The sequence below is a fragment of the Vanacampus margaritifer genome, chromosome 20 (assembly GCF_051991255.1).
Source record: "Vanacampus margaritifer isolate UIUO_Vmar chromosome 20, RoL_Vmar_1.0, whole genome shotgun sequence".
Taxonomy (NCBI): Eukaryota; Metazoa; Chordata; class Actinopteri; order Syngnathiformes; family Syngnathidae; genus Vanacampus; species Vanacampus margaritifer.
Window position 1 is genome coordinate 16,968,511 of NC_135451.1, and position 27,234 is coordinate 16,995,744.

At 46.7% G+C, this 27,234-nt stretch overlaps 1 protein-coding gene across 3 annotated transcripts in view; it reads right to left on the bottom strand.

The window, feature by feature from the left end:
• Positions 1 to 8: 8 nt before the first annotated feature.
• Positions 9 to 27,234, bottom strand: part of LOC144040049 (cadherin-20-like) — a 93,122-nt gene continuing 65,896 nt past the window's right edge. For all 3 annotated transcript variants that reach the window (XM_077553835.1, XM_077553836.1, XM_077553834.1), the window contains 11 exons: positions 8,920 to 9,181; positions 6,428 to 6,722; positions 5,965 to 6,084; positions 5,720 to 5,887; positions 5,069 to 5,256; positions 4,739 to 4,998; positions 3,787 to 3,923; positions 3,449 to 3,570; positions 3,260 to 3,377; positions 2,239 to 2,490; positions 9 to 1,898 (listed from right to left, as the gene is read on the bottom strand). In XM_077553835.1, the coding sequence (XP_077409961.1) occupies positions 1,393 to 1,898; positions 2,239 to 2,490; positions 3,260 to 3,377; positions 3,449 to 3,570; positions 3,787 to 3,923; positions 4,739 to 4,998; positions 5,069 to 5,256; positions 5,720 to 5,887; positions 5,965 to 6,084; positions 6,428 to 6,722; positions 8,920 to 9,108 (2,355 nt within the window). In that variant the 5' untranslated portion in view covers positions 9,109 to 9,181 and the 3' untranslated portion in view covers positions 9 to 1,392. The remainder of the gene's footprint in view (positions 1,899 to 2,238; positions 2,491 to 3,259; positions 3,378 to 3,448; positions 3,571 to 3,786; positions 3,924 to 4,738; positions 4,999 to 5,068; positions 5,257 to 5,719; positions 5,888 to 5,964; positions 6,085 to 6,427; positions 6,723 to 8,919; positions 9,182 to 27,234) is intronic.

Sequence of the window (27,234 nt, forward strand, 5' to 3'; positions counted from 1 at the left end):
GTAAAAAGGTCAAAAAAGTACCCTCACAGTTTGTCTTTTGGTGCTCTTTTGTTTGTTTTAAAATCCAAAATGTTCTTTGTACATTTGGCACTTAATGCAGATGACAGCGTCTTTGCGCTCCACAGTCTCTGTGGTCAAGTAGCGTTCACGTGGCGACTTGGCCAACCCGTCGATGCGCGCGGCCGTCGGGCTCTGCTGGCACCATGGTCTCCCGGATGAAAGGCGCTCATGACGACTTCTCGTTTGAGTGAGCTGCTTCTTGCCTTCAAATAAGTTAGCCCACATATAAATAGAAAACAATACATTTTGCTCCAGACCCGATGAAGCGGCACGGCGGTCGTCTGCTGGGAATCATTCATTCTTTGTTTGTGATGCGGTTTGCATCACGTGTGCTTTAAAGTTGTCTTTCTCCACTGAAGGGTTACAACCAGGCCCGACAAGGCGTAATTCGGTTTGTCTTTATGAATGATGAATTGTCCAGAATGCCAAACATCTTGGCTAGTTCTTTTAAGCACGGCTTCATAACATCCTCAAATTTGTTAGCTTCAACATAAATAGACCATTAAATTAAGCTCCAGACCTGAAGAGGTGGTGGCAGTGTCGGTATTTTGTCTGACTTATCAACCTTCTTTTGCGGCGCCGCCCCCTTTTTATTTTTTTATTTTATTTTTTATTGTGCTTGCTTGGATGTCGATTCTCTGGAGCCTGCGAATTGTAACTCACTGAACTAAACACGTCGAGGCGGATTTGTCTCTGTGCCGCCACATCGGAGGATTGCTAGCATCCAGCACGCTTTACACCGCAGTGAATTTGTTGAAACTCTGCAGCAGTATCGACGATGTAGCAAACCCATTACTGGATGCTTAAGCCAGGCCCGTCGAGGTTTCATTCAGTCACTTTCTGGTGCTTCATATGTTCTTTCCAGATGACTCTTGAAGGTTGTATGTGTCGCTACCACCTTGGAGGATTCTTAGCGTCCAGTCTGCTGTACATCTTTGACTATTCAAATAATTTAGCGCCAACATAAATAGACACCAAGAAATTAAAATCCAGACCCGATGAGGCAGCGGTGTTGGCATTCTTCTGCTAGAACGATTTATTCTACTTCTGTGACAGTTTTTTGTTAATGTCCTCAGCATGTTGACTCTCTAGAGGCCCTGAATTAGAATCCACTGAACCAGGCCCATTAAGGCGGTATTCTGTCTGCCTTGATGTTCTTTCTGGATGGTTCGCGAAGGCGTGTGTTGCCGCCATATTAGAGGCCCTCGACGATGTAGCTAACTTGCCGATGAGCCACTGCAGGGTTAAAACCAGGCCTGTCTAGGCGGAATTCAATCAGTCTAGTGCTTTGTGTTCTTTCCAGATGGTTCTTGAAGGCTGTGTGTGTTGCTATCACATGGGAGGACAGTTAGCGTCCAGCACGCCGTACATCTCGGCCAGCTTCTTGAAGCGCGGCCCCCAGTCGTTGAGGTAGTCGTACTCGTGGTCGCCGCCTGACGCCCCCGACTGCAGCGAGCTGAGCGAGTCCGCCACAGAGCCCTCACCCTCGTAGGCGTACGTCTGCAGGGAGTCGTAGGGCGGCGCGCACGGGTCCACGTCGGCCTCCAGAAGTTTGGACAGGACGTAGCCGTGAACGCCGCCGCCGCTGCTGGCGCGAGCCATCGGCACGTAGCGAGACAAACTCTGGATTTCCGGAAACATGTCCTGCCGCGTCTCGCCCACGTGGGGGTGCACCTCGCGCGGGTTCCACATGGCGGCGATGTCAAAGGCCTCCGTGTCCTCTTCGCCGCCGCCCTCGTCGTCGTAACGGACGATGTTCTCGTGCACGTTCTCCTCCTGGTCGCTAAGGTACGGTTTCTTGCGGTGGGTTCGCAGCGACAGCATCAGCAGGATCATCACTGACACAACACAAACCAAAAAATACAAACAATGTTAGCTAATTTCTCATTTAGTTTCTTGTTTCGTTATTTTAAGATGATGTGTTTGTGTATTGGCTAGTTAGTTAGGTAGTTATCTTTTGGCTAGTTAGCCAGATCATTTTTAGCAATCAATTTCGTTTGTCTATTATCTAGTTAATTTGTTAAATAGTTTGCTGGCTTGTTAGTGTGTGTGTCAGCTAGTAAGATAGTTTATGAGTTTCTTAGCTAGTTAGTCTTTTAGCTAGCGAATGAGTGAGTTAAATAGCTAGCTAGTTAGTTGACTAACTAGTTAGTCAGAGTCTGGTGGTGTGTCACTGACCCAGGAGCACAAAGATGGCGGCCAGGATGGCGATGAGCGCGGCCCTGCTCAGGCTGGCGGGCAAGCTATAGGCTTCGGGGTTGCAGGTCATGACGTTTCCGTCGCGGTCGCAGGCGCAAACGCGCACGCTCAGCGTGGAGGTGCTGGTCCGCACCGGCGCCTCGCCGTCCGTCACAGTGATGGGAAGGTAGAAGACGCTCTGCTCACGCTGGGACCAGCCGCCGCGACGTGTCAGGATCCACGCCGTGTTGTCTAATGACACATGAAAAAGGAATGATATTATGGATTAGTATTATCAAGATATTTGTCGGTACTTTTCCTTAATATTTGTATTTTTGAACAATTTTCTCTCTAACTCTTTCTCTTTTTTTAATTACTAATTACTTTAATAAATTACAATGACCACATTTTGCAATATTTTTGTCAAATTTTCACTTATATTTTTTCACATTTTATAAATTTCCCGCCAACATTTTTATCCTAAAGATATTGTAATATTTTTCTATTTTTGTAAAGCATTTTTAAAATAAGATGTGTATTTTTCATCAAATTTAATCTTATATTTGGGGGTAATATTTTGTATTAGTATTATTATTTTTAAAAATATATATTTTTGTCATAATACTCTTTCTAATTCTTTTTATAATTCTTTTTCTATATTTTTCACATGTATGCATATTTTTTCCCCCGTAATATTTTTCAGTTTCTCTACATTAGTTTACCTAGTTTTTGTATGTTTTTCCAACATTAAATATAGTTTTCATGTAATAATTTTCACCCATTATCTATTTTTTTTTAATGTTTAGCAATTTTTTCTCAAATAAAAAATATAAATGTTTTGAAAAATCTTCTATTGTTTTACTTGTGTATTGTGTATTTGATTGTTGTGATTCATTTTACTTGTGAAGCACTTTGTGACCTTTTTGTCTGTGAAAGGTCTTATATAAATAAAATGGACTTACTTACTTTACCAGCATTTGTCTGTATGCAGTATATATTTCTTGGGGGCGACTGTGTTTACCTTGGTTGTCTCGCAGGGTGAAGTTTGGGTTGTTGGCCGCGTGTGGCGCTAACGCGTAGGAGAAGTGATGTCCGCTGGGCGGCTCGTCGGGGTCCACCGCCGTCACCGCCTGGATCAACTACAACGGCAGAGCGCGTCAGCAGGTGACGTGCCGCCCGCGCACGCTTGCCGCCAGGTGACACGCGTTACCTGTCCCGCCTTGGCCCCGTCGCACACGAAGGCCTCCAGGGAGTCGCTGAGCGTGGGCGCGTTGTCGTTGACGTCCTGCACGCGGATGGACACGGCCACGCTGGACAGCTGAGAAGGATTATCTGACACACACACACACACACACGGACCAACATCAGCACAATCATCGCAAACTTTTCAAACCCGACCTCAGACTTGAAACCCGAACACGAGCTTCATCTTGAAACCTTACTTTGAAATCCTAACCCTTGGCTTCAACCCTAATCTTTGTTTCTGACAATTCCTCTTTATTATGATGCTGCATTTTGGCTAAAAGGCAAAAGTGGCGCCGCACATACTCATCTCCATGGCCAACACGCTGATGTTGTGCCAGCCCAGCTGCTCGCGGTCCAGCGGACGCAACGTCATCAGAGCGCCGGACGTGATGTCCACGTAGAAGAACTTGTCCGGGTCACTGCTACGGTCCAATGAGTACCTGAAGAGAAAAATGAGGATGAAGAAGATGAGGAGGAGGAGATGCAAGAGAAGGAGGAGGTGGAGGAAAGAGCAGGATGAGGTGGAAAAGGAGGAGAAAGAGAAGACGAGCAGGAGGATACCGAAGTGCAAGGGGAGGATGAAGAAAAAAGAGGTGGCTGATGAGGAAGAGGGGAAAAGCAGGTGGACGGAGGAGAGCAAGGTATAGGTGGAGGGGAAGGAAGAGGAGGATGAAGAAAGGAGAGAGAGGAAAAGGTGGAGGAGAAGCGTAAGAGAAAAAAGGGAGGAGAATTGAGGGAGGTGGTGAAAAAGGAGGGAGGGGAAAAGGTGGAGGAGTAGAAGCATAATTTGAAAAAGGAGGTGGAGAAAATGGAGAGTGAAGAGGAAAAGGAAGACAAACAGAATAAGTTGATGAGAGGAGGTGAGGGACGGAAAGGTGGAAGAGGAGAAGCACAAGAGGGAAAAGAAGAAAAGGGAAGGAGGAAGAGGGGAGAAGGGGATCAGGAGGAAAAAAGTGAAGAAAAGGAGGTGAAAAGAGGCAGAGGAGAGGGAGAATGAAGAGGAAAAGGAGTAGGTGGGTAGAAGGAGAAGAAAGGGAAGGTGAAAGAAGACAAGAAGGATGAGAAAAAAAGTAGGCAGGAGGCGATAGAGATGAATGAGAAAAAAAGGAGACTGCTCTAAATGTGATGTAATGGCGCCCTCTGCTGGCAACTAAACAACACTGCGTCTTCACTAGACACATTATTAGGTACGCCTGACCAGTTTAGTCTTGAGCGCGCGAGTCCCTAATGACGCGTCGGCGGCGTGCCCTCTGACCTCACAGTGTTGTTGTCGCCGTCTGGGTCCCTGGCGGCCACCGTCCTGACCAGCGTGCCCACGTCCGCGTCCTCGGCCACGTCCACCAGGTAGGCGGGCGCGTCGAAGACGGGCGGCTCGTCCACGTCGTCCACGCTCACGTGCACGATGGTGACGTCGTGGAAGGAAACGGAGGAGGGGGCGGCGGCGGCGGCCTCCGCGTGCGTGTTGGCACCCTTCACCTTCAGCGTGTAACTGCGCTTGGCCTCGAAGTCCAGAGGCTGGCAGTCAAACACGTGACAACAGTTCAACGGCCATCTTGACATCCCACCTGGAAAGGGGCGTCCCTACCTTCTTGACGGTGATGATGGCGAATCTGTTGCCGGGGTCGGTGACGACGCCGAAGGTGTCCCTGCCGTCGCCGTCGATGACGCTGTAGGTCATGTCGGCGTTGAGGCCCACGTCGCGGTCTTTGGCCCAGATGCGTCCCACCTCCGAGTCCACAGACGCCGACTCGGGGACGCTCATCTGGTACAACCCTGCGCGCAGGACCAGATCGTCATTCTACAAACCACCACCAGAGGGAGACAAACCTCCACACAGGATGACCACTGAGTTCCACAAACAACAAGACAAAACATCCTTTCTCTGGGCATGAAATAAAAAACAAACAAACAAACCAAACAGAATTGAAAAAGAACGCTGCTTCTTAAGGAATTTACCCTACTTTGAACCCCTAACCTTTGAACCCCTAACCCTGCCTTGAAACTTTACAGTGAAATTCCACCATTGTCTAAAAACCTTAACTTTTTTGAAAAAACAAACTTGAACTTAACTAAGTGTGGTTTAAAAGCCTAATTTGAATCCTTTCCGTTCAGACAGATGGCGCTAATATGCTGGCGACTAACAATGGGAGTGGCTTGTCTTTTGCAATATTTTCTGTTATGATTATATTGTATTGAAAATGTCAAGAAGTGTGTATGTGTGTGTGCGTTATCTCACTTTGATCAAAGACGGGCGGGTTGTCGTTAATGTCGCCGAGCGAGATGTCCACGCGGGCTGTTCCGGCGAGTCCGCCCAGCTGGCCTCCCATGTCCTTGGCCTGGATGACCACGGTGTAGTTCTGCCTGGTCTCCCGGTCCATGTCGGCCAGCGAGACCCGCACCACGCCTGACGGGACACGCGGACGGTTACGAGCAACCCGGAGAGCTACATCGAGCCCCAATCCCCCCCCGGGCCTCACGTACCGGTCTTGGGGTCCACCGAGAAGTAAGGCTGACCCTCCAGGATGCTGTAGACCACGCGGGCGCTGTTGCCGTACGTCGGGTCGTCGGCGTCCGTGGCGGTCAGCTGAATCACTGACGTTCCTGGTCGTTTACAGATAATAGCATCTTTGAGAGACAAGGTCTTATTGCTAAATCTTTTAGCGTTAGCATTGGCACTTAGCATGACGATCATGTGCAGGAAATTGGGGTCTGAAAATGGAACATTTATAATTATGACAATCCTGGTAGTTTACAGATAAACCGTGACACGATTTCAAATTTGGCGGCAAAGCACTTTCTCTATTTGACAAAGCTCCTCCCTCAATTCAACATATGTTGTAATCATTCCGTATTTAGCATCTCTGAGAGAATTGCTAGCTCTATTAGCGTTAGCATTGACAATTAGCAGGATTATCATTGAAAATGGAACATTTGTTTAGGGTACCTATTTTGGACATTTCTGGCACCGTGGCCCGGTAGGGTCCGTCTAGGAACTTGGGCTCGTTGTCGTTGATGTCTTGGATCTTGACGATGAACTCGGACTCGGGTTCGAGCGGCCTGTCGGTGAGGCGGTTGCGGGCCTGCGCTCGCAGCACGTACTGAGCCTTGACCTCGCGGTCCAGCCTCTGGATGGCGTGGATGTCGCCCGTGCCGTCGTCGATGGTGAAGGTGGTGCCGGCGCCTTCGCCCGTCAGGATGTACTTGATGGAGCCGTCGCCTTTGTCCATGTCCGAGTGGAGCTGCGGCAAAAGCAAAAACAGCTGCTAAATCGTCACCGTCTCCGCTTATCGGCAAAAATAAGGACTTGATGGATGTTCAGAGTCAATCGAGTCAAAGGTCAACGTGAACTCTGTGAAGGTTTTTCAGTTCAGGATCTAGACTGCAGATTTTTAGGAACGTCGTAACCCATTAACCCTGAACCCCCAACCGTCTTCTCCTAACTCATAAATCCCAAATCGAACCATCACCAATTCATAGGCTCCAATCCTATAACCCCCACAAACGCAACCCGAAGCCCAAAAGCAACCGTGACCCCCAATCCCTAACCCACATGAAAACAACAGTGCCAAACTCTTCATCTCAGTGCTTACAAAAACACAAAGGAAATCATTTAAATGATTTTTGTTACGACGCAATCAGTGTGAAAGAGTTGCCACAGTAACAGCAGAACAACAGAAAGAGGCTCATGAAAGAGCCAATTTCCCCCCAGGTTCTTTCCACATCCAAGTTGTTTTCTTTTTTATGTTCTTGACATTATTTCTTGTTTTACAATATGTACAATAGGCTCAATTCAAATCCCAATCCTAACTCCTGGCCCATTTTGCCACTTGCTGTCGACTGAGGATGACATCAATGTTGCTCGGGTCTCGGGTAACAACCAATCACAGCTCAGCTCAGCTTCAGAAAACAGCTGAGCTGTGATTGGTCGGTGCCCGAGCTTTGAGCAACTGTGATGTCATTTTTCAGTCGACAGGCAAAATGGCCGCCCCCTGAGATGGGTAAAAACGGCTGGATTTTGCTTCATAACTCATATTCAACAAATGTCATGTTTAGATCACATATCACATTGTCAAGAAATGTTTAAGGTTGACTTCCACTTGAAAAAAAAATAGTCCGTCCCCTCTCAACGCAGAGGAGCAGTTGCTCGACTTTGAACCCCTCCCAGATGACCAAAAGAATCTCCAGAAAATAAAAAAAAGATCAACAAAAATGTGCTCAATCCTTCTATTTTAAGACGTCGTCTTGTAGACGTAGAAATGGAAGTGAACCTCAGGTGTAATAAGATCATCAGAATATTTCAAAGCCGGGGGCCCAACTGGCTCAACTCTTGATTGCATTTCAGATTAGATAATCCTTTATCGAACCTCCAGGGGGCTCCTTCCAAATTCGCTTAATTAAAAACAACGCAGCGCTGCAATCAATGTTAATTTTGACATTTGTTCGGTAAAACAACAAGCTGAAAAGCAAACGCTGACCTCGCTGTGATTCGACGGCCACTTCTAATCGCCGCCCAATCACAAGCCAATCGGCGCCCTTTTGTTGCCAGGGACGACCGACCGTGCGGCGCAATCAGAAACCTTTTGTGGTCCGGGAGTGCAAATGGCCGCCTATTGATGGCAAATCACTCGGGGCTTTTGTCAAGGGTCTCTCAACGCAACCCTTGATGCTCATCTTGGTCACAGGGAAAAAAAGTATTTTTCCAAGAGGACACACTTTGAAAATTGGATTTTTGTGACCAAAAAAAAAAAAAGTCAAGGCCAAGATCTTCAGCTTTAGTAAATATTTAAAAAAAAACATGCGCCGGGTCAAAGTTGAAGCAGATTAAGATCGGCTCCCCAATGACCAGTTCTAGCGAGTCCACAAATGTAGATGGAGCAACTTTTTCTTTTCTCAGACGTCTTTCCCTCAGGACTCGTTAGCCGGCCAACCGATCAGGACTTTTCAGGGGGAAATCCCCCCCCCCCCACCACCCCTACGCTCATTAGGTACGTTTGCATCAGTCTTAAAAGGGGCTTTCGAGGGATGATCGCTTAATACCGCTTCACCGCCACAGTCCAGCGGGACAACGTGAACTCTCCGTGCAGGCCTGTTTTCCACATTTCCTTCCTCCAACACACCTGAATGAAACGATCAGCTCATCAGCAAGCTCAAGCACAAGCCTGATCCTGATGATTTGATTCAGGTGCGTTGGAGGAGGGAGACATCAAAAACAGGCTGGATAGGGGCTCTCGAGGACCGGATTCGAGCACCCCTGGCCTAGAGATCATTCTTACTCCTAACCTCAAACACGATCGTTCTAACCACTAACTAACTAAAGTCAAACCTTAACTCATTCAATGCCAGCCTAGTTAAAATGGATTTTTGACCTCAATAGCCGTCAATGGCACTGAATGAGTTAAGAATTGACGCAGTGTGTGTGCGTGCGTGTCGACCAACCTTTCCGATGTAAAGCGGGTCCAGCCCGGTGTACTCCTCCAGGACGAAAAACTGGTTCCACACCCAACCTCGTTTGACCCTCTGCACCCGCGGCGTGGAGTCGGCGGGATGATTACCCAGCAGGCCGTGGGGCAGGAGGCTCATTACGCAGAGCATCAAGTGCAGTCGTGATCCCGAGCGGGTTTCCATCGTCTCGTCCACCGACCGAGTCCTCTTTCCAGTCCTCTTTTCTCCTGACGGACGGATGCGGGTGGGAATGTGCCTGAAAGCAGTGATTGGATTTGGTTACAGTAGCGAGCGTTGGCAAATTGCGCCATAACATGTCAGCGTGCGTATTCCGGTCGAACCCTTGCAAGTTTTTGCAATGTGTTCTTACTTCATTGTTTTTCTTTGTGTCCTCCTCGTTGTGGAATCTCTAAACTATCGTCCGACAACATTTGATACGTCTGGTTGGATAAAACATGGACGTGTGTTGAAAATGTTGCCGTAAAAGTGAAATTAATCAATCTAGAGGTGCATTTTTTTTCCATTTTTGCAAGGCAAACTAATTAACTCATTCAAACCCAAAAACGTGTAAACACGTTTTTAATACTTTGTCCTTCACTCTGAAAAACGTATTTACACGTTTTGATGTTTTTTTTTCATACAGAATGCTTTGATGCAGCTTCTGAACTGAAGAGGTGGCTTAAAGCAATGATAGACATTACAAAAAACGGCCAGCAGGTGGCAGCAGAGTATAAGAGATCAGCCAGGGCCATTTTGCAACAAGCTCTTTTTGCCATTGTTTTCAGCAGGAACGTGACTAATAATGAAACTTATAGAAATATACTTTTTTTCCTGATGAAAGAAGAGACTCTAATCTTTCTTTTGGTAGAGTCCATGTTTATATAGCAAGAGAACACAATATTATGTGGGCCTTGCAAGATCAGTCCAAATCCAGTAAAACAGACAGGAGTGAAGGGGGTTGCTTCAGTAAAAATGGCTGAGTTAATTACGAGCAATCAAGTCACACACGTACAATGAATGAAGCCTTCTTTTAAGTCTGACTTGACACGCTTGGGACGCACGCATCTGCTCGGAAGGTGGCGAGCGGCAAAAAGGCGGCGAGGGTGGGAGGAGCCTCAAAGTTTTCTTGTGGACTGCTGGGCCTTTGCGACACTTTTGTGAGGCCAAGAGACTGCTGGACTCCATCATGCTTTTGTGCTTTTTGTGCCACTGTCTGCAGACTCTCTCAATCTGCCAGCTCGCTCCATCATTGTCCGCACCGTCGCTGGGGGGGGGCGTGACCGCTTTGTGTGCGTGCGGCGGGCGGGACGGCTGACATTTCACCTCGCCGCTCGCCACAAAGAAGCCAAATTTGCTCCCACTCCGCCCCTGTGAGGCTTTGCGGCTGCCTTAAACGTGCTGGCGGCTTGTTTAAGAGCGAGCAGCTGGTGGGAGACGAAGAAGAGGTGGCCGGTTGGGGGTGGGGGGTAATCATATGAAGGAGCTTAACTTTTCCCACTACATTCCGACGCACACACGCGACGTCAGCTCTGGAAGCCGAAAGGGAAAAATAACTTTTTTTTTTTTTTTGTGTGGTGGTTAAAGGGCAAATAAAGCAGGATGCGATGCAGGGAGAGCGCCGGCATCTGCCGGGAGCGAATGATGGAGCGCATGCAGTGGCAGCCTCAGCGCCGCTCCACCTGCTGCTCCATTAAATGCACCAGCAACAACACACTTCATCATCGGCACATAATGCCAGCAGTCGATAGAAGCTCGCTACGACTTCATCAATATGTGTCACCACAAAGCCGTCATGCCAACTAAATCTCTCTCATTCTTTATTTTTACACACTTTGTCGCTCTTTTGGCGTGGCGCCAAATCAAAAATTCAGCATCCAAGGACAGGATACATTTTGTTGTTTTGCAGAATTGTGGAAACATTTCAAATACAAAGCAGGAAGAGAGTTTCGTTTTGGTACAAATCTGGATTAAAAGTGGGATCCATAAATTCTATCCCATTTACAAACAGAAGCATTTAAAAAAATAAAATCTATCCATCTATATGTATCTATTTATTTATTTATTTATTTATTTCAGAATCAGAATAATTTCTATTGACCAAATATGTAAAATGTAAACCATGCAATGAATTTGTCTTCACAGTCACAACCTGTCCAAGTAACATGAAAAATAGCAATGGCCAACAGTGGGCGACAAAATAGGAAAGCCTGACGGTCCAATAATTAGCGCCCTGAATTTCTTAGACGGGGATAAAGGAAAACATGAGAAAAAAAAGGATTTGCTTTAATTTCAAACTCTAAAAGCAGAAGCATCTGTTTATTGGAAATTTGGATAAACATGGCACGGTTTGGGGATCCGTGCCCCCCCCCCCCCCCTACCCACAAGATTTGGGGATTTAAATTATTATTTTATTTTTACTTCATTTAAATTTTAGGTATTTTTTAAATTGTATTATTCTTTTTAAATTTTAATTAATTAATTTGCAAACGCAGCAAAGTTTGGGAGATAACATTTTTTTTCCTCTTGGGCATAAAAATATCAATTAAAAACCATGCATCTAAAAATATAGAATAAAAATGCATTTATTTATTTAAGAATAAAACCAAGATTTGGATAGCCATGCTTTGCTTTGGAAAGCAACAGGGTCGAGAAGGAGTGTATTGATTCTGATGCGCCTTGGCGGAGGTCTGCCCCCGCTTGAGTGTGATTGCCCATGAAATTGGATGAGATCACTAAAGTCATCTCAGTGTGTGGCGCAAACGTACAATTTGGGAACGCCGAGCGCAATCAAGTGTTAATTTCACACTGGTCATGTTTGCGCTATATGCTCACCTCCCATGCAAAAAGAAACCCCCCACACCGTGGAAAAAGGGCCTTTCAAAGTGGGAGGGGCCGTGAAAAAAGGCTCCCGTCCCTTTTCTGGCTGGTCGAAGGGTCACGGCCAATTTGTTAAGCGCAATCAATTTTGCACGCCGGATTCCAGCCTGGCGGCTTTGGAACCGATGCAAATTTAAGCAAACTTTTTACATATGTGATATAACCCCCCCCCCCACACACACACACCTTTTACATGTCACTGTGGAAGAAATTTTCTCACAGGTATTTAGAGAAGAACGTTCAAATGATCAGCCGGAAGTGCATGCGACATCAAGCAGACAAGGTGCATCGTGTCCCAATACTTTTGCTGTATTCGAAGGCTGCGACTTTTCGCTCAAAGCCCGGCGGGTTCATTTAGCGCTCAGCAGAACGCCATAAAACGGGTCTTGTCATTGACGAGGGAATCAAATCACACGAAACTGGCGGCGGGCCCGGGCGAGAAGATGATGTCATCGCGCATAAACATCAAGCGGGAGAGTTTGCAATCAGCGTCAGTCAAATTAAGACACGCGTCCGCTCAAATGAAGTCAGACGGCATCGCCGAGTAGCAGCGGGTGCCGTCGGTTGATTTACAAAAAAAAAAAAAAAAAAAAAAAAAGCTTCAGAGCTCAACCTCAGGTCCGATTCTTCAAAACACAAGTCATCAGAAGGAAGTCGAACCTTGGCTCAGGTTGAGCTTTGAGGTGTGAATGCCAACGGGAGTTTGGACGTGCTCGGAATCGGACAACTCAGCAGAACATCTGACAACTGCCAAGACTTCAACTTCTTACAAAAACGGCATCAGGTCACGACTCCCCAGTCTCAAGTCGGGTTTGGGGTCCAGCCCGCCTCACACAGCGGCCACCACGTGCGAATAAGGAAGACAAAAAAAAAGGAAACGGAAAAATGGAGAGCGATAAAAATCAAGTCACATTTTTAACCATTTAAGAAAGCGCTGACTTGTTTTGAAAACACAACAAAAAAGTAATTCCAAGTCCTGGTCCACACAGTCCCCGTTTTGACCATAAGATGGTCTACAAGTCGCAATTGAGTTTTCGAATGGAAACAAGACTTCTGCCCGTTGATTGGTCGACTCCAAAGAATTGATTCTTCTGCGTAACAAACCCTCCAAAAGCGAGCGATCTTCACGAAAACAAGGAATGGTTTCCGAATAACGTTAGCCGTTAGCCGTTAGCGTATCACGTTTCGTCTTTGTGTATTTGTGAACAAGTTACAAGATGTCTCGCTGCGGTGATGTCACACCATTCACAACATCGCAAATAGTTTCCATTCCTTTCTGTGACTCTTCCAGTCACTCTGGAAATGCATCTAAGTTCAGTAGCAAAGCATTTGTACTTTTCACTTCCCACCTTGCACAAAAGTTTGCATGCAAATGAGCTAGAAAGTAGAGAGTTAGTCAAAAAGGACAAAATGGTCTCCAGTGTCTTTTTCTCACGTGCAAAAACGTTCTCGTCTTACCGTCCTACTCTACGAGTCCTCGTCGTCCTCGTCTCTTATCCCAGCAAAGTCACCTTGCGTCGTCACTCGCTCATTTTTTTTTGCCAAGTTTGTTGGACTGGCCGCCTCCCCCCCCGTCTGCGCGCTCGCTTGTGTTGTTGGACTGGCCGCCTCCCCCCCGTCTGCGCGCTCGCTTGTGCCACATGCAAGATGTCGTCGCTTATCAGGGGAGCCAATCGGAGCCCGCCGACAAATCGTCCTGCTCCGCGCAATCAGCGAAACGGCTTCTCCCCTCCCCTTCCAACACAGCCAGGGAGGAGGAGGGAGGGGCGGAGGGTGGCAATTGATGGAAGGATAGAGATTTGGGAGGGGGGGGGGGTGTTGAAATCAGGCACTGTGAGCAGTGGGGGGAAAGACTAAGTACAAATACTTTGTTACTGCTCTTAACTCGTAAATGTTGTCTGTCAGCCACGCCCATTTCTGACAGTCAGCCACACCCACATGCCGAAAGGCTTCGTTGGCGACTCATCCAATGCGGGATGCTAGTTTGCCTGTCCCTGTGGCTGTTGGGACTTCTGCAACAAAAACAACCAAGTGTGTGTTCACCAGGCTCATTTCTGGGAATTGAAGCGTCCTGCCTACACTCTAAAAAGAGTTGGGTCAAAAATGGACCCATCCTCTACTGTGAGTCAAGAAATGGGTCTTTTTGTGTAAAACAATTTTACTTGGGTCAAACAACCCAAAAAGTTGGCTCAAATTGACCCGTAAAGTGGATGGGCCCATTTTGGACCCATAATTGGGTTACTTTTGACCCAACTGTTTTTTTTTTTTAGAGTGTACGCTGTTTTGATGCCGTTCGCTTGCAATTGGACATTCGGAATCGTAGCTCAACCGCTGGCAAACGCGACACGACTGGCTCGTGCAGCGTCGTCGGTTTGCGGTGGCGAGCCTTTAATGAAGCCTGCTGAGGAATTGATGAGCATAAAAGATGAAGCTTCCCATGTTCTTGCATCCGTGGCCAGTCAGAGGAGAAGCAATTAGTTTGGCAAATTGCGAGAAAGATGCTGAAAAATGAGGCGACGGCGGCGACGGCGGCGGGCAGGGAGGGGGGAAGATTGGGCCACGGTCACGGAGATGTGATCCGTGTTTGGGGAGAAGGCGAGGGGTCTCGCAGAGGCAATCACGGGATGAACGGCGCCGCCGGAGAGCGGGCGCCGCCGCCTTCGTCCTCGAGAGGATCATATCGGGGAGGCGACGGAGCATGTTGGAAGTGAAATGAGAATATATTAGAGAGGAACAGGCGGCTGCGTGCACGCCTTCTTGCTTTTCATTACACACTCGCAAGTGTTTAAATATTGGATTTACTAAAGTGATGGAAAATTCCACTTCCTACAGAGTGCCCCCCCCCCCCCCATCCCCCTAAAACACACTGAAGACGGTGATGGGGAAACTTAACTTCAATATGTTTCTTCTACATGTCACTTTTTTTCTGGTGTGGAGGTTATTAACCCCCCACCCGTCGTCCTTCCTCCATTGCAAAGACAACATTTTCATGCTTACAAACATCAAATTACATTGATTTTAATCAGCTTCTAAACCATTCGAATAAAATTAGATTAAAACTGGAAAAGTGGCAACAAACTTTTAAAATAAATCAAACTATTACACACAGTTAATTTGCACGATTCATTTAAAAATGAAATGACAAATGACATAACATTTACATGACATTTTGTTAAATTAAAAGGTTTTGACTGATTTTTTTTCATTATTTTCTCAGCTGAAAAGTGACATGAATTAGCTTTTTATCTATTTTAATGAAAAAATGGCAACCTGTTTCTTTAAAATAATAATAATAATACAAATCCAATCCTATTTATTTGAATTAGCTCTAGAGCTACTTTCCAATTCAAACTTAACTGAACTGGATGAAAATTAAAAAAAGGACGCACATTTTGTTGACTGAAGACGCCTTGATCCATTTCAAAGAACTTTTGAAAAAGCAAATGAAATCACACGCAAGTGAATTAACTCCTGACAGTTTTTTTTTTTTTTGTAAACAAGCAGATGGTGGAAAAAGTTCACTTGAATACGTTTCTTCTGCTTGGCCGTCTTTTTTTTTCTTCTTTTCTGCTGTGGCGGGTCATTCTTCAACACCCCCCGTCACCCCCCGACCTCTTCCTCCCTCCCCCGCCATCTTTGTCCATGTTCAGCACCCGTGTCAATCTGTCAGCGGGTGCCTGAGCAGGCCCCCCCTCCCACGGAAGAAAAGGCAACCCCCCCCCCCCCCCCCCCCCCAGCTTCCATCACAGTGGCAGAGCCGGGATAATAATTGGCAGAACAAATTGAAGCTAAAAGGCTTATGGAGCAGCTTTGGAAGTCTGTTTTTGGTGGAGGGGAAACCGCTGGCCGGGGGTGGGAGGGGGCGAATCTGGAAAACAAGTCCCTGAGGGTCCGCCTCACAAAGGCGCAGATCCGCCGTAGAAATAGATTGGATACAGTGACGTGGCGCAAGCTTGTGGACTTTGGTTTGCGGCTAATATGCGAGATGTGGAACCGACACGCTGCTTTCACGCGTGCCGTCGCGTCCGCCCTCCCCCGAAAGCTTCCTCAACGGCCGCCGCATGTCGGGTCACCCCGCCGGAAATCCCACGCCTGCTCGGGTCCCTCATGAAAGATCATTTGACGCTCAGTGCACTTAAAGGGGACAAATTGTGGAAAGGCAGCAGCACTTTGGTGAATAGTGAACAATTCAGGGAACTCCGAATTTGTGACTAATCAGACCCTGAAGTCTGCACAAAAACTGGACTCTGCAAACTTTGGGGAAAAAGGGAATGTGTGAAGCGCTCGTTTGTTCAAAAGAGTTAAAAGTACAACGCAAAAGCAGACAAGTTTGTCTATTTCAAGGAGTGAAGTGAGGCAAGGCCTCGCTACCATGCTAGGCTAATGAGCTCACGGGGGACGCTTAGCGAGCACAGAGCGCTTTGCTTGGCGCATTTGATGAACAAAAAGGTGCGAGATGACAAGAGCGACGCTTCGGGACGCTGCAGCATGTTAGCGCAAAATAGCGACTGAGCCCTTTTTTTTTTTTTCTCCGGGTACTTAGTTTACATCTTAAAGCGAGCGTTTACATTAGCCTGACGGGCGCATTGACTTAGGAAGCTTCTCGGGATTGATGCTCAACGCAAATACATGATTTTCTGTGTTTTTTTGTCGTCTGTTCCCATTTCCTGTGCTCTGGCGTTCCACAAGTGTCAGTCTTAGGGCCATTTGAGAAAACAAATTTGAACTCGTCACATGCAGATGACATTTTTACCCAGATAAGAAGATGACAAAATGTTCATTCATGCTTTTGTCTCCTCACATTTTGTTCATTTTAGGATCTGGTCCAAAATTGTAGCCGTCATTTACAGAGCCCTCAAAAGTCATATTTGCTGCATCTCATTGTCCCGTTTGGTCTACTGACTGCCTTTTACTTCCAATCTCACACCAGAGATTCAAAACCAAAGGTGACGTAGCCTTGCAGTCTGTTGCTGTTTTTTTCCTTGTAACTATAAGATGTTTGTGATTTTGTATTCTAACCATGCAGCTTTTTAATTGTGACTGCTTTTTTCGGCACAGGTGGCAAATCCAGGTCCAGAAAATACAAACCTTGCCACGGTTTGGCTTTAGCCTCAGGTGCTAGCTAGCTAGCTCGCTCCTTAGCAGGTAAACGAGCGCCATGGGAGCTAGCTAGGGAGCTAGCTAACTAGCACCTGAGGCTAAAGCCAAACTGTGGCAGGGTTTTTACTTCCTGGACCTGGATTTGCCACCTTTCCTCTTTGAGAAGTGCTACGGGAATAACATTTACATCCTGACTTGCTTATCTTTGGTTTGTGCATCCATATGTTAGCACGTGACAGACGTTAGACAGGAGGTACGCTCAAATTTTCGATTCCGGGGCAAGGGTCGCGGTCCTGCTGACTAAGAAAGGAAGCGGCAGTTGGCGCTTGGTTAAATGAATGCACATGGAAAGTGCTCCAACATGAATATGCAATAAGATGAGCCACTGAAGCATGACTGCAAACAAGTGCGCATTGTCCTTAAGTGCTGCTGATGTTTAATTTAAATATTAGCGGAAATATGCAAGTGTGTACGAGGTGCTAATGCATTCAAGGTATTATACCGGACTGTTATCGCGGCATCTTTTTTCTTGCGCAAAAGTCAAAGTAAGTGTTGACATAATGAAGCAGTGCCTCCTTAAAGAGACGGCAGCGATTTTGTTGGACTCTCTGCCTGAGCAAACATCCTTTTAGCCGTGACTCACAGGTCGCAAAACTCGTCCCCGGGCCCCGGAAGACGAGCACTCAAGGGGGAAATTTGAATCCTAATTTTGTGCGTTTGGCAGGCAGCGCCGAATAATAGAAACACTTTGCGTCGGAAGTCAACAAGCTGCCCTCACTCAGCGAGCCCACGTAGCGCTCGGCTTGTATCGCCGGCGCCATGAGGAGCCGGCGTGAAAGAAGGTTACGCCGGAGAGGAACTAAAGCCTCCGTGTCATCGCAGATAAGAAGCTCAGCTCTGGGCCCTGCTGCTCCACATTAAAAAAAAAAGTCACGGAGATGTACAAAGAGCTCCTACGGGTCTTTGGGGGGGGGGGGGGGGGTGGGGGCGCTCACAAACCTTCTCAGGTCTAATTTGCCACGGTGGGAAGTCAGGAGGTGTGGGGGCCATCAAGAAATTTGGGGGGCGCTCCCAAACGCTCGGTCTATTTCTTGTGGTGTTCCTCAAGGGTCAATCTTAGGGCCGGTCCCTTCCAGGCCGAAATGGTTACGGATTGAGATCTTGGGGGGGGGGGGGGGGGTAAACATGGACAACTGTGTGCCAGCTCTTATCTACACTAGGGGTGTGCAAAAAAAAAAAAAAAAAAATCGATTCTCATAAGAATTGTGATTCTCATTTAGTACGATTCAGAATCGAAAATGTCCCAAAATCGATTTGATCTAAATTATTTTATGCTGTCTTGCCCTTGTTTGTGTGTGCCTTTATTGGGAGCGCTGTTGGCCACGCGCGTTCTGATACACTGTTAAGTTGTAGATAATTCAGAGTTGAATCAGGGCTTATTTAACTAGAGTTTTTTTTTTTTTTAGTAACTGTACTTCAACGTGAGTACTTTTGCCACCTCTGCTGATTCGGGCAAACGGGAATTGAAACGCGTCCTTGTTGTTTTGTTGTTGTTATGGCGAGAGACAGCAGCGAGCCAAAGCGGCAACCTTTTCTGTAATTGGTGGCGCTCCAAGCTTTAATTGTGAGACATCGCAGTTGGCGCAAGGTCGGGAAAGTGAACCGTGACATTAAGCGGCGTCATGTGACTTCCTGCTGGGCGGCTTGGCCTCAGACAAGCTGTTTCTTTCAGGATCCTTCTCCATCTGACCTTTTCATCGTGTGCGTATTGACTTTCACTCCGCCATGTTAAACTTCCATGCTCGCCGAAGACGGACGGGGAGGGCGTTGGGGATGAAAGGCTCCCCGGGCCCTTTGATGCGGTATTCCGACGGGGACCCGGCCGGCCTTGATGAGCTGACGGGGGCCTCGGAGACGTGGGGCCTCGGAGCGGCGGGACCGCGGACCCCTCTTTTATGTCGGCCTTCGCCACCCACCCCAGTTCTCGGTCTTCCTGACCCCGCTTGCGCCGCCACATCTGAGCGAGCAAAGTGACTTTTGAAGTGGCTGCCTGGCGACGTGTTGTGACTGACGCAAGGCAAACACAGCGAGCGAGCGAGCGAGCGGCTCCATTATGGATGCAGCTTCAATATTTATTAACCTGCAACTCAACACTTGAGTGCCTTCACTCACTCTGACAGCAAACACAAGTGCGGTTGTGATGTGTGTGTGGGATGGGGGGGGCGGGTGGGCAGGATTACAGCCCCCCTACCATGAAGATGTCATTCAAACTCCAAAAGATTATTGTCTTTTTGGGACGATCACTCATGTGGCGCACATTAATCCAGAGAGGTTAAATCAAGACTTTGTTTTGGTTATACTTAGGAATGAAGAAGCCAAACAAATAGCTAGCTTGACTTCCCTTTCAGACGTTCGTAGTTTTGGTTGACATGAAAGTTGCGAGCAACATCAACGCTATCCCAAACTCATAGTCAATTGCTAATTTAGGACGCTAACAAACAGCTTATTAATTACGTTTTTTTTTTTTTTTAGCTAGCTAGCAGTTAGCTGTTAGCATTGCCAACGAGCGTTTGTGGCTGGTAGCTGTAAAGGAGTTTGGCTTACTTGAATTCTTTTTAAATATTCTGAACCAAGGCTACTTTGTAAAACTCAATTAACTTGTTGGAAGATTACTAAACAAAGATTTCAAGAGGGTCCTCGCACCTCCACCGCCATCAGGGTGCCATGAAAGTTGGGGGTTGCGTCTGCCACTCTTATTTTTTTTTTAGCATGTGGAAAATCTGGAACATGCCACAGCAACCGTCCATTAAGTAAATAAATAATCAGGGTTGTTTTTTTTTTGGGTGTGTACTATCTACATTCCTGCCCCCACCCGGACCGGGACGAAACATCCACCCTTGAACGGACTTCCTATCTTTGGTTCACGTCGCGGTCGCTGGCGCACGCATCAGCAGGTCGGTCAGTCAATAGAATAACAATTAGAAGCCGGCGCGCATGCTTCATTACACGTTTGGCATGCAGGCGGTGGGGCTGAGATGGTGGGAGGGGGGCGGGGGGGGGGGGGGGGCGCCGCCTTCTTCCATCCACAAGCGGTGGCGTCTGTCTAACCTGCAACACGGCAGATTAATGTCTCCTGTGTTGCTTTGTGTGTGTTTGGACTCGTCCTGAGTCAGTGATCACAGGAGGAAATTGCTCCGTGGGTTTTGAACAGTGACACCGTCTGACTGTCTAACAACCGCCCCCCCCCCCCCCCCAACCCCCCCCAGCTTCAAACAAACCTTATCAGACTGCTTCCTTTACAAGTCCTTTGAACCTTTAGTCTACGTACTGTTCATATCGTAACCTGGGCCAAGAATATCCTCGTAGTACAGAAATAGTCCGACCAAATGATGAGCTAACAAAATATGGATTCATTGTATTTTAGTTCACTTTTGGGAAAGTCATCACATCTCGGCGACATTTAGCATATTGACCTAAAAGCGTATATAAGAGGGGGTCACCATCTTGAGGGGCACCGTGGTCTCAAATTCAGCTCGACCCAGACTTCCTTTCAACGCATTTAAACGCCGCAGGTGCGAAGGAGAACGTCGATCCAACTCCAACGAGCGCCACCTCAGCAAAGTCTTTATTTATCCCAAAACAGGAGCTGGACGGTGCGAGGTTCTGACTGGATCCTGACCCTGACGTGCTGTTGTTTAGCAGGAAGGAAGCGTGAAGCTCTTTTGACCTCAATCCTGCATGATGACTGATCCACAGCAACAGGAAATTACTTTTGGGTGACATTTGAGTTTTTTTTTTTAACAGTTTTTTTTTTAAGCGGCCTCAACAGTTGTGTTTAAAAAAAAAAAAAAAACATACAGCTAGTGTTGCCAAATAAGCAATTTGGTATAGTGATCAGCTTTTTAAAAAATCCTAATATAGAATGTGACTAACATTTTACTTCCCACTTATTTTCACATTATCTGTCAAGAAAAAATATTCAAGCGGAAGTTGCTGCAGGTTAAAAAAATAGTGACTGGAAAAAAAAAAACAGTTTAAAGGCATCAGGAAGTCTCAGAAAAGGTTCGGGGACAAAAACAAAACCTCAATTCTAATAATGCCAATATTTTTTGTTTTCTTTCTCAAAGGAGAAAAAAAAAACAGATTCAAATCAGACAAAAAAATCCTTCCATTCCTACCTCATCACAAATGTGACGTCTCGGTCGCATGTGCGAGCGTCAAAATCAAAATCAAGTGTGGAAATGTTTGAAAAAGTGTTAGAAAATCAGGCCATCGACCCTTCGACCTTCGATCTCCTCGCAGACTCTGTGAGGATGTGACACTTCTGGGGCTTCGACTTGGGCGCTTACCTTGGGGAGACGCACCCTCATAAGTCGTCTCTCGAGGGCACGGCGGCGTCATGTGACACCTTTACACTCATGGAACTGACATCCACTCACTTTTTTTTTTTTAGGTGGGGGAGATGCAGAAAGTCAGGGCAGCTATCTCGTCTTCAGCAGAAGTGTTTCCAAGTATGAATGAATTGAGGCATATTCAAGAAAGAGCAGAGACACCATGTGGCGTAAGCGAGTGACAAAATGGCCGCCCCCTGAGTTGTATAAGAAATGTTGAAGGTCGACGTCCTTTTTGAATCAAGGACTTGGACTTGAAACGTTTTGTTGTTGTTGTTTTTTTGACAAATTCCCGTCATATTCACCTTACGTCATAGGAAGGGAATTCCGTCGTGAGGCTCGCACCTCCATATAAGCTGTTGCAGCTTGCAAAAAAATCAAATGTGGGAGAGCCTGCGGCTCCTATTTGGGAAACTCTCGGCTCCCGAACGCTTTTATGCCTGCAGGTGCAGGTACGCGCACCACACGGAGCGTCGGAGCGCGCCGAGCGCGGCTAATGCGCAGCTGTCTGACCCGGTTAGCGTTAGCGTTAGCGTTCCCTCTGCTCCATCAGAGGGAATTTCCGCTTGGCCGCACGCCGGCCCACGTTGACGCTGCTTGGCGGCGGGAAAGTGAGAACGTGGATCGGATCTGAGAGCGGATGGAGCTCATGTGCCAGACTCCCCTCGGTAGGAACAAGAACGCGTTGCGTACTCGCGAGCAAGCTTGGGCACGAGACCGAAAGGCGCATCCATTTTATGGAGCGCTTGTTTTTATTAGGATATGGAGTAAGGGGGTGGCAAAGGTACCTGCCGTGGGCCAGAAACGGCCCATCAGGGGGTCCATTTTGCCCAGTGGCCATCGTGAATATATGAACTGCGTTGTGTCCCGGGACCAAGCCCGTCAAACACCAGAACGGAGAAGGTCCAACATCCCCCAAAGAGTGGAAGCACGAGCCAACAGCGCCACATTTTTTCCCCCCGCTATCCCGTGGGTGTCCCCAAAACTTTTGTCCGTCGGTCAACGGGGCGTCACTTTAAAGAGTTTTTCAGTCGGAAGTTGAACTTGCCGTGAAGCGGAACAAAAGGCGAGCAAACAAAGCGGCCGGCGGAGGCTCGGCGGCGTTGGAGGTGATTGGATATTTTCTCATTCATTAGCTTAGCTATAATCTGCGGCGGCCTCTGAGAGCAATAAGCAATTACGCCGTGTTTATCCCCACGACTCTGACAGAACTAATCTGCTCTCAACAGCCAGCGCCGGAAATAATGAAATTAATTACGACAATGAATGCGACTGGCGGAGAAAGGTAGAAACGTAATTATCCGTATTGCTGCGTTTCCCCTCTTGTCGCGCGGGATAAACGTTACGCTACCCTTTGCGTTCTTTCATCGCAACAAGAGGAATACTCATCATCTTCATCATCATCATCATCATCGTCATCATCGTCACCCTCCTCTTGCTCAAACCATGGACTGCAGTGACCTCGGCTGAGGCAGCATGACCTCGGAAGTAGCTCTTCAAATTTAAAGCCAAATGATTTTATGATTGCACATTAAAACTCACTGAGTCACAATTTTGCAAACTCGAATGAAAAACAGCCTTGAACATATGAGGATGCAGTAAAAAAAAAACTTTTCAGGATCAGTGCAGGTGGTGAATATTGAAAATAAATCAACATTTTGAGTGCGACTCAAAAAATGTAGCCCCTGTGAATGTGGTGGGCGTGTTTATCATAAGTCGACCCACCAAAAAGTCTCAAGAAGTCATGCTTGAAAAAAAGACACAGCAAGTCGGCCATTTTGGTCTGAAACAGAAACGGTTTAGGGTTCATTTGGCAATTTCCAAAGGTCGATTTAAACATTTTGAAAAATTCAGCCCCAGTGGTCAGTTTCAATTAGCTGCATGGTATTTGGTAGGCAAGCTTACCACGAGTAGAGCCACAAAAAAATCTGACGTCATTTTCATTGTAATTGACCATTTTAGGGTCAATTTAGTCATTTCCGGGAGTCCTATCATTTTTTTTCCCCCTTCAAAGCCAGTTTCCCTTAGCAACAGGAAATTTGGTAGATGTGTTTATCATGTGTTGAACCACAAAAAAAAAGCCTCAAGAAGCCTTACATAAAAAGACACATGAAGTCTTCCGTTGTTTTTAGGCAAGGATTTAAAAGTCAAATTTGGCCATTTGGAACTAAACTCAAAACTAGTCGTAGACATTTTTTTCCAATTGCTTACAAATTTGAACCCCCGTACACGAGTCGGATGTGCGATTGCTAAAATATTGCGTTTTCATCACCGTGTTCAACCGAGATCCAGTAGGCTTCCGGTGAGGGCTTGTAGCGCCACCTGTTGCTTTGACGTGCACTGGTTAGCCTGCCAACGCGGACCGACGCGATGAATCATTCCAACACGCCGACGCGCAAAAGCCCGACAGCTGCGATGCGAGACGCAAGCTGTAATCGGAGTCGCGCCCGTGCCTGCGCCTTCGGCGACCGTACATCAACTTGAATAGCGTCAGCATGTACAACACGAGACTGCCTTCAGTGTCGTCGCTTCCTGCTCCGGTTTCACGGCCGCGGGGAAGCGGAACTTCCTTTCAGCAATCGGCAACGCGACACGGACGCGGACGCGGACGCTCCCCCGCACACACGCTTCCATTCCTTGGGATGATTTTCATACGCCGACTGCTTGTTCCAGAAGCGTATTATTAAAGTCTCAGTCATCCGAGGCTAACGCTCGCACCTAGCATGTCGCGGGCGTCACAACGGTTGAAGTGTGAAAAGCCGCACATGAATAGAACAAGCGCGCACCTCCAACATGTAATTACGTTTAATGGCGAGCGGGCTGGAAAACCGTAACGACTCCAATTGGTCCAAGCCGCCTGGCTGGTTTTTGAAAAAAAATATGCGTGCCACTGCGTAACACCTCTCAGGTGCGCCATCTTTTGTTGGCTTGCTTTTCACAACAATTGATCTGCAACTGAAACCCAAGTCAGCTTTGCTATCAATTTACCTGCGCAAGTTCGACTGTCAGCGGCCACACAAATTCGATGTGCTCGGAATTATAAAAATGGAAAGAAAGAGGCGATTTCTTGTAAAGGATTACATGGTAGTTTTTAGGGCAAAATGAACGACTTTTAAGGCTACTTTGATTCAAATGAAAACCCCTCCTTGCTTGGGTGATGCTGGATCAATTGAGGAAAATATACAATGGCGTATTAGTGCCACGTATAAATATATATATTTTTTTAGCAAATGTGCCACTTTATAAAGTGGCAAATTTGCGAGAAAAAAAACCTCACAAATTTGCAACTTTATAAAGTGGCAGATCTGCAAGAACAAACCTCACAAATTTGCCACTTATACGTCTCCATCCTGCCTTTTTTTTTTTTTTTTTTTTCATAAAGCGTGTCCACCATCTAATCCTCACATTAGACTATAGGAACGCTACGTGTATTTGCCGTAAGTTTTTTTCTCGTAAATTTTTATTTTTTTTTCTCTCTCTCGGAATATATGAACCCCCTCTGGAAAAAACAACAACATTTATACGCCATCGTCAAAACACAAGCTTGGATGCCGCGTTTTTCTTTTTTTGAACGCAAAGCAGCCAAATTGAGCTTGATCAAACCGTGGTCCTCAACAATTGGAAAACAACACGGTTGAGACGTTAACAATGACGCTTTTATGAGATAAGAAAAGCTAAGATACGATCTATCGGTCCCACAATGGGAACATTTGCAACGCGCTCTTTCATTACCTTTCTGTGGCGTTTCTTCACATTTACAGGCAATTTCTAGTTTTTTTAATCTGCCGGTGTGGAAAAAGCAATATGATAACGGCAGCTAAGTCCTAATGATACCAACGGCGCGCTGAGAGCGTCCGTCCGTCCGTCCGTCCCATCCATCAACAGGACTAATAAGCCGCCTCCTCATTCTCATCTCTGCTTGCTGCAAACTTGTGATAAACACACGTTGAGACATGCCGACTTCCCCGCGCCGATAGCATCGACCCATTGACAGATTGCGGACCCCCCGCCCCTCAACCCACATCAGAACCCCCCCCCCCACACACCTCCGGGATGAATTACACACGGCTCGAGTGGCAACAATTAGCTAAATAGGCTGAGGATTGATCTATGAAGAGCTAAGTGGGGGATTGACTGTCTGTTGATGTAAATAGAAAAGAAGTGGTGTTGACAGAATTGAAAAGTCAGTAAGGAGGGCGGGGAAGCTGCGCCACATCCGCGCATTCATTGAATATGCGAGGCCGACCCAATTTGTGACCCCTGCTACTCGTCAGCAGCGAGAAAAACAAAATGTCATCTTATTCCACGTGAGACCAACTCAAAACAAAATGGAAATAATGTCACTGCATACAATATTCATGCAGTTATTAAAATGATAAGCAGATTGAGGACATTTGCAGCCATAAATAAACTGTTTCAATCAAAAAAATAAAATCCCTTCTATGGATCACCATCATCATCATCATCATCATCATCATCATCAGCGTGACAATGACACTTGGCAGCGGAGGTGCCGAGATGTTGGCAATGGCAGTAAAGATGATTTAACGATGACTTTCATGTCAACCAAGGATAAAAGTGCCCCCCTTCCTCTTCCCCTTCCCCTGCCCCCCCCACCTCCTTCCCCTTTCCCCTCCTCCCCCTTCCCCAGTGTGCTGTGCCCAGCTCATTTCCAACCCAGCGGACTTCACCGTGTCACAGCCTTGTGCCTGCATACGAGCCCCACCGAAAACGTCAGAGAAATGCTGCCGAAAATCAGATTACAGAACTGAGTAGGGTTAGGGTTTCAAAGTAGGGTTTGAAACTAGGGTTAGGGTTTCAAAATAGGGTTTGAAACTAGGGTTAGGGTTACAAAGTAGGGTTTTAAAATAGGGTTAGGGTTTCAAAGTAGGGTTTCAAAGTAGGGTTTTAAACTAAGGTTAGGGTTTCAAAGTAGGGTTTTAAACTAAGGTTAGGGTTTCAAAGTAGGGTTTCAAAGTAGGGTTTTAAACTAGGGTTAGGGTTACAAAGTAGGGTTTGAAACTAGGGTTAGGGTTTGAAAAATAGGGTTTGAAACTAGGGTTAGGGTTTCAAAGTAGGGTTTGAAACTAGGGTTAGGGTTTGAAAAATAGGGTTTGAAACTAGGGTTAGGGTTTCAAAGTAGGGTTTGAAACTAGGGTTAGGGTTTGAAAAATAGGGTTTGAAACTAGGGTTAGGGTTTCAAAATAGGGTTTCAAAATAGGGTTTTAAACTAGGGTTAGGGTTTCAAAGTAGGGTTTGAAACTAGGGTTAGGGTTTTAAAGTAGGGTTTGAAGCTAGATTTAGGGTTTCAAAGTAGGGTTTGAAACTAGGGTTAGGGTTTCAAAATAGGGTTTGAAACAAGGGTTAGGGTTTCAAAGTAGGGTTTGAAACTAGGGTTAGGGTTTCAAAGTAGGGTTTGAAACTAGGGTTTGAAACTAGGGTTAGGGTTTTAAAAATAGGGTTTTAAACTAGGGTTAGGGTTTCAAAATAGTATTTTAAACTAGGGTTAGGGTTTCTATGTAGGGTTTTAAACTATGGTTAGGGTCACAAAGTAGGGTTTTAAAACGAAGGGAGCAGGTGGCAGGGGTGTGGATTTGGGCAGCGTGGACGTTGCCCACGATGGAAGAAGATAAATGGAGATGTTAAATGTGGTGCCTTGGATTCCCGTGGAGGGATTACGTTTAGATGAGGACACAAGTGTCTGGAAAGACACAGGAAGTCTGCCATTTTGGTTCAAAGCAGCCTTTTAGGGTCATCCGGACATTTCCAGGAGGGATTCAAAAACCTTTTGAAAATTCAGACCCTGAGGCCGGTATTGACATTTGGTAGACATGTCTATCATGAGGAGTTCTGCAGAAAGATCTCATGGGGCTAAATCTCAACCCCCTCGCCCCCCAAAAATCTGCCAATTAGGTTCGAAGCAGCCTTTGAAGAGTCAAAC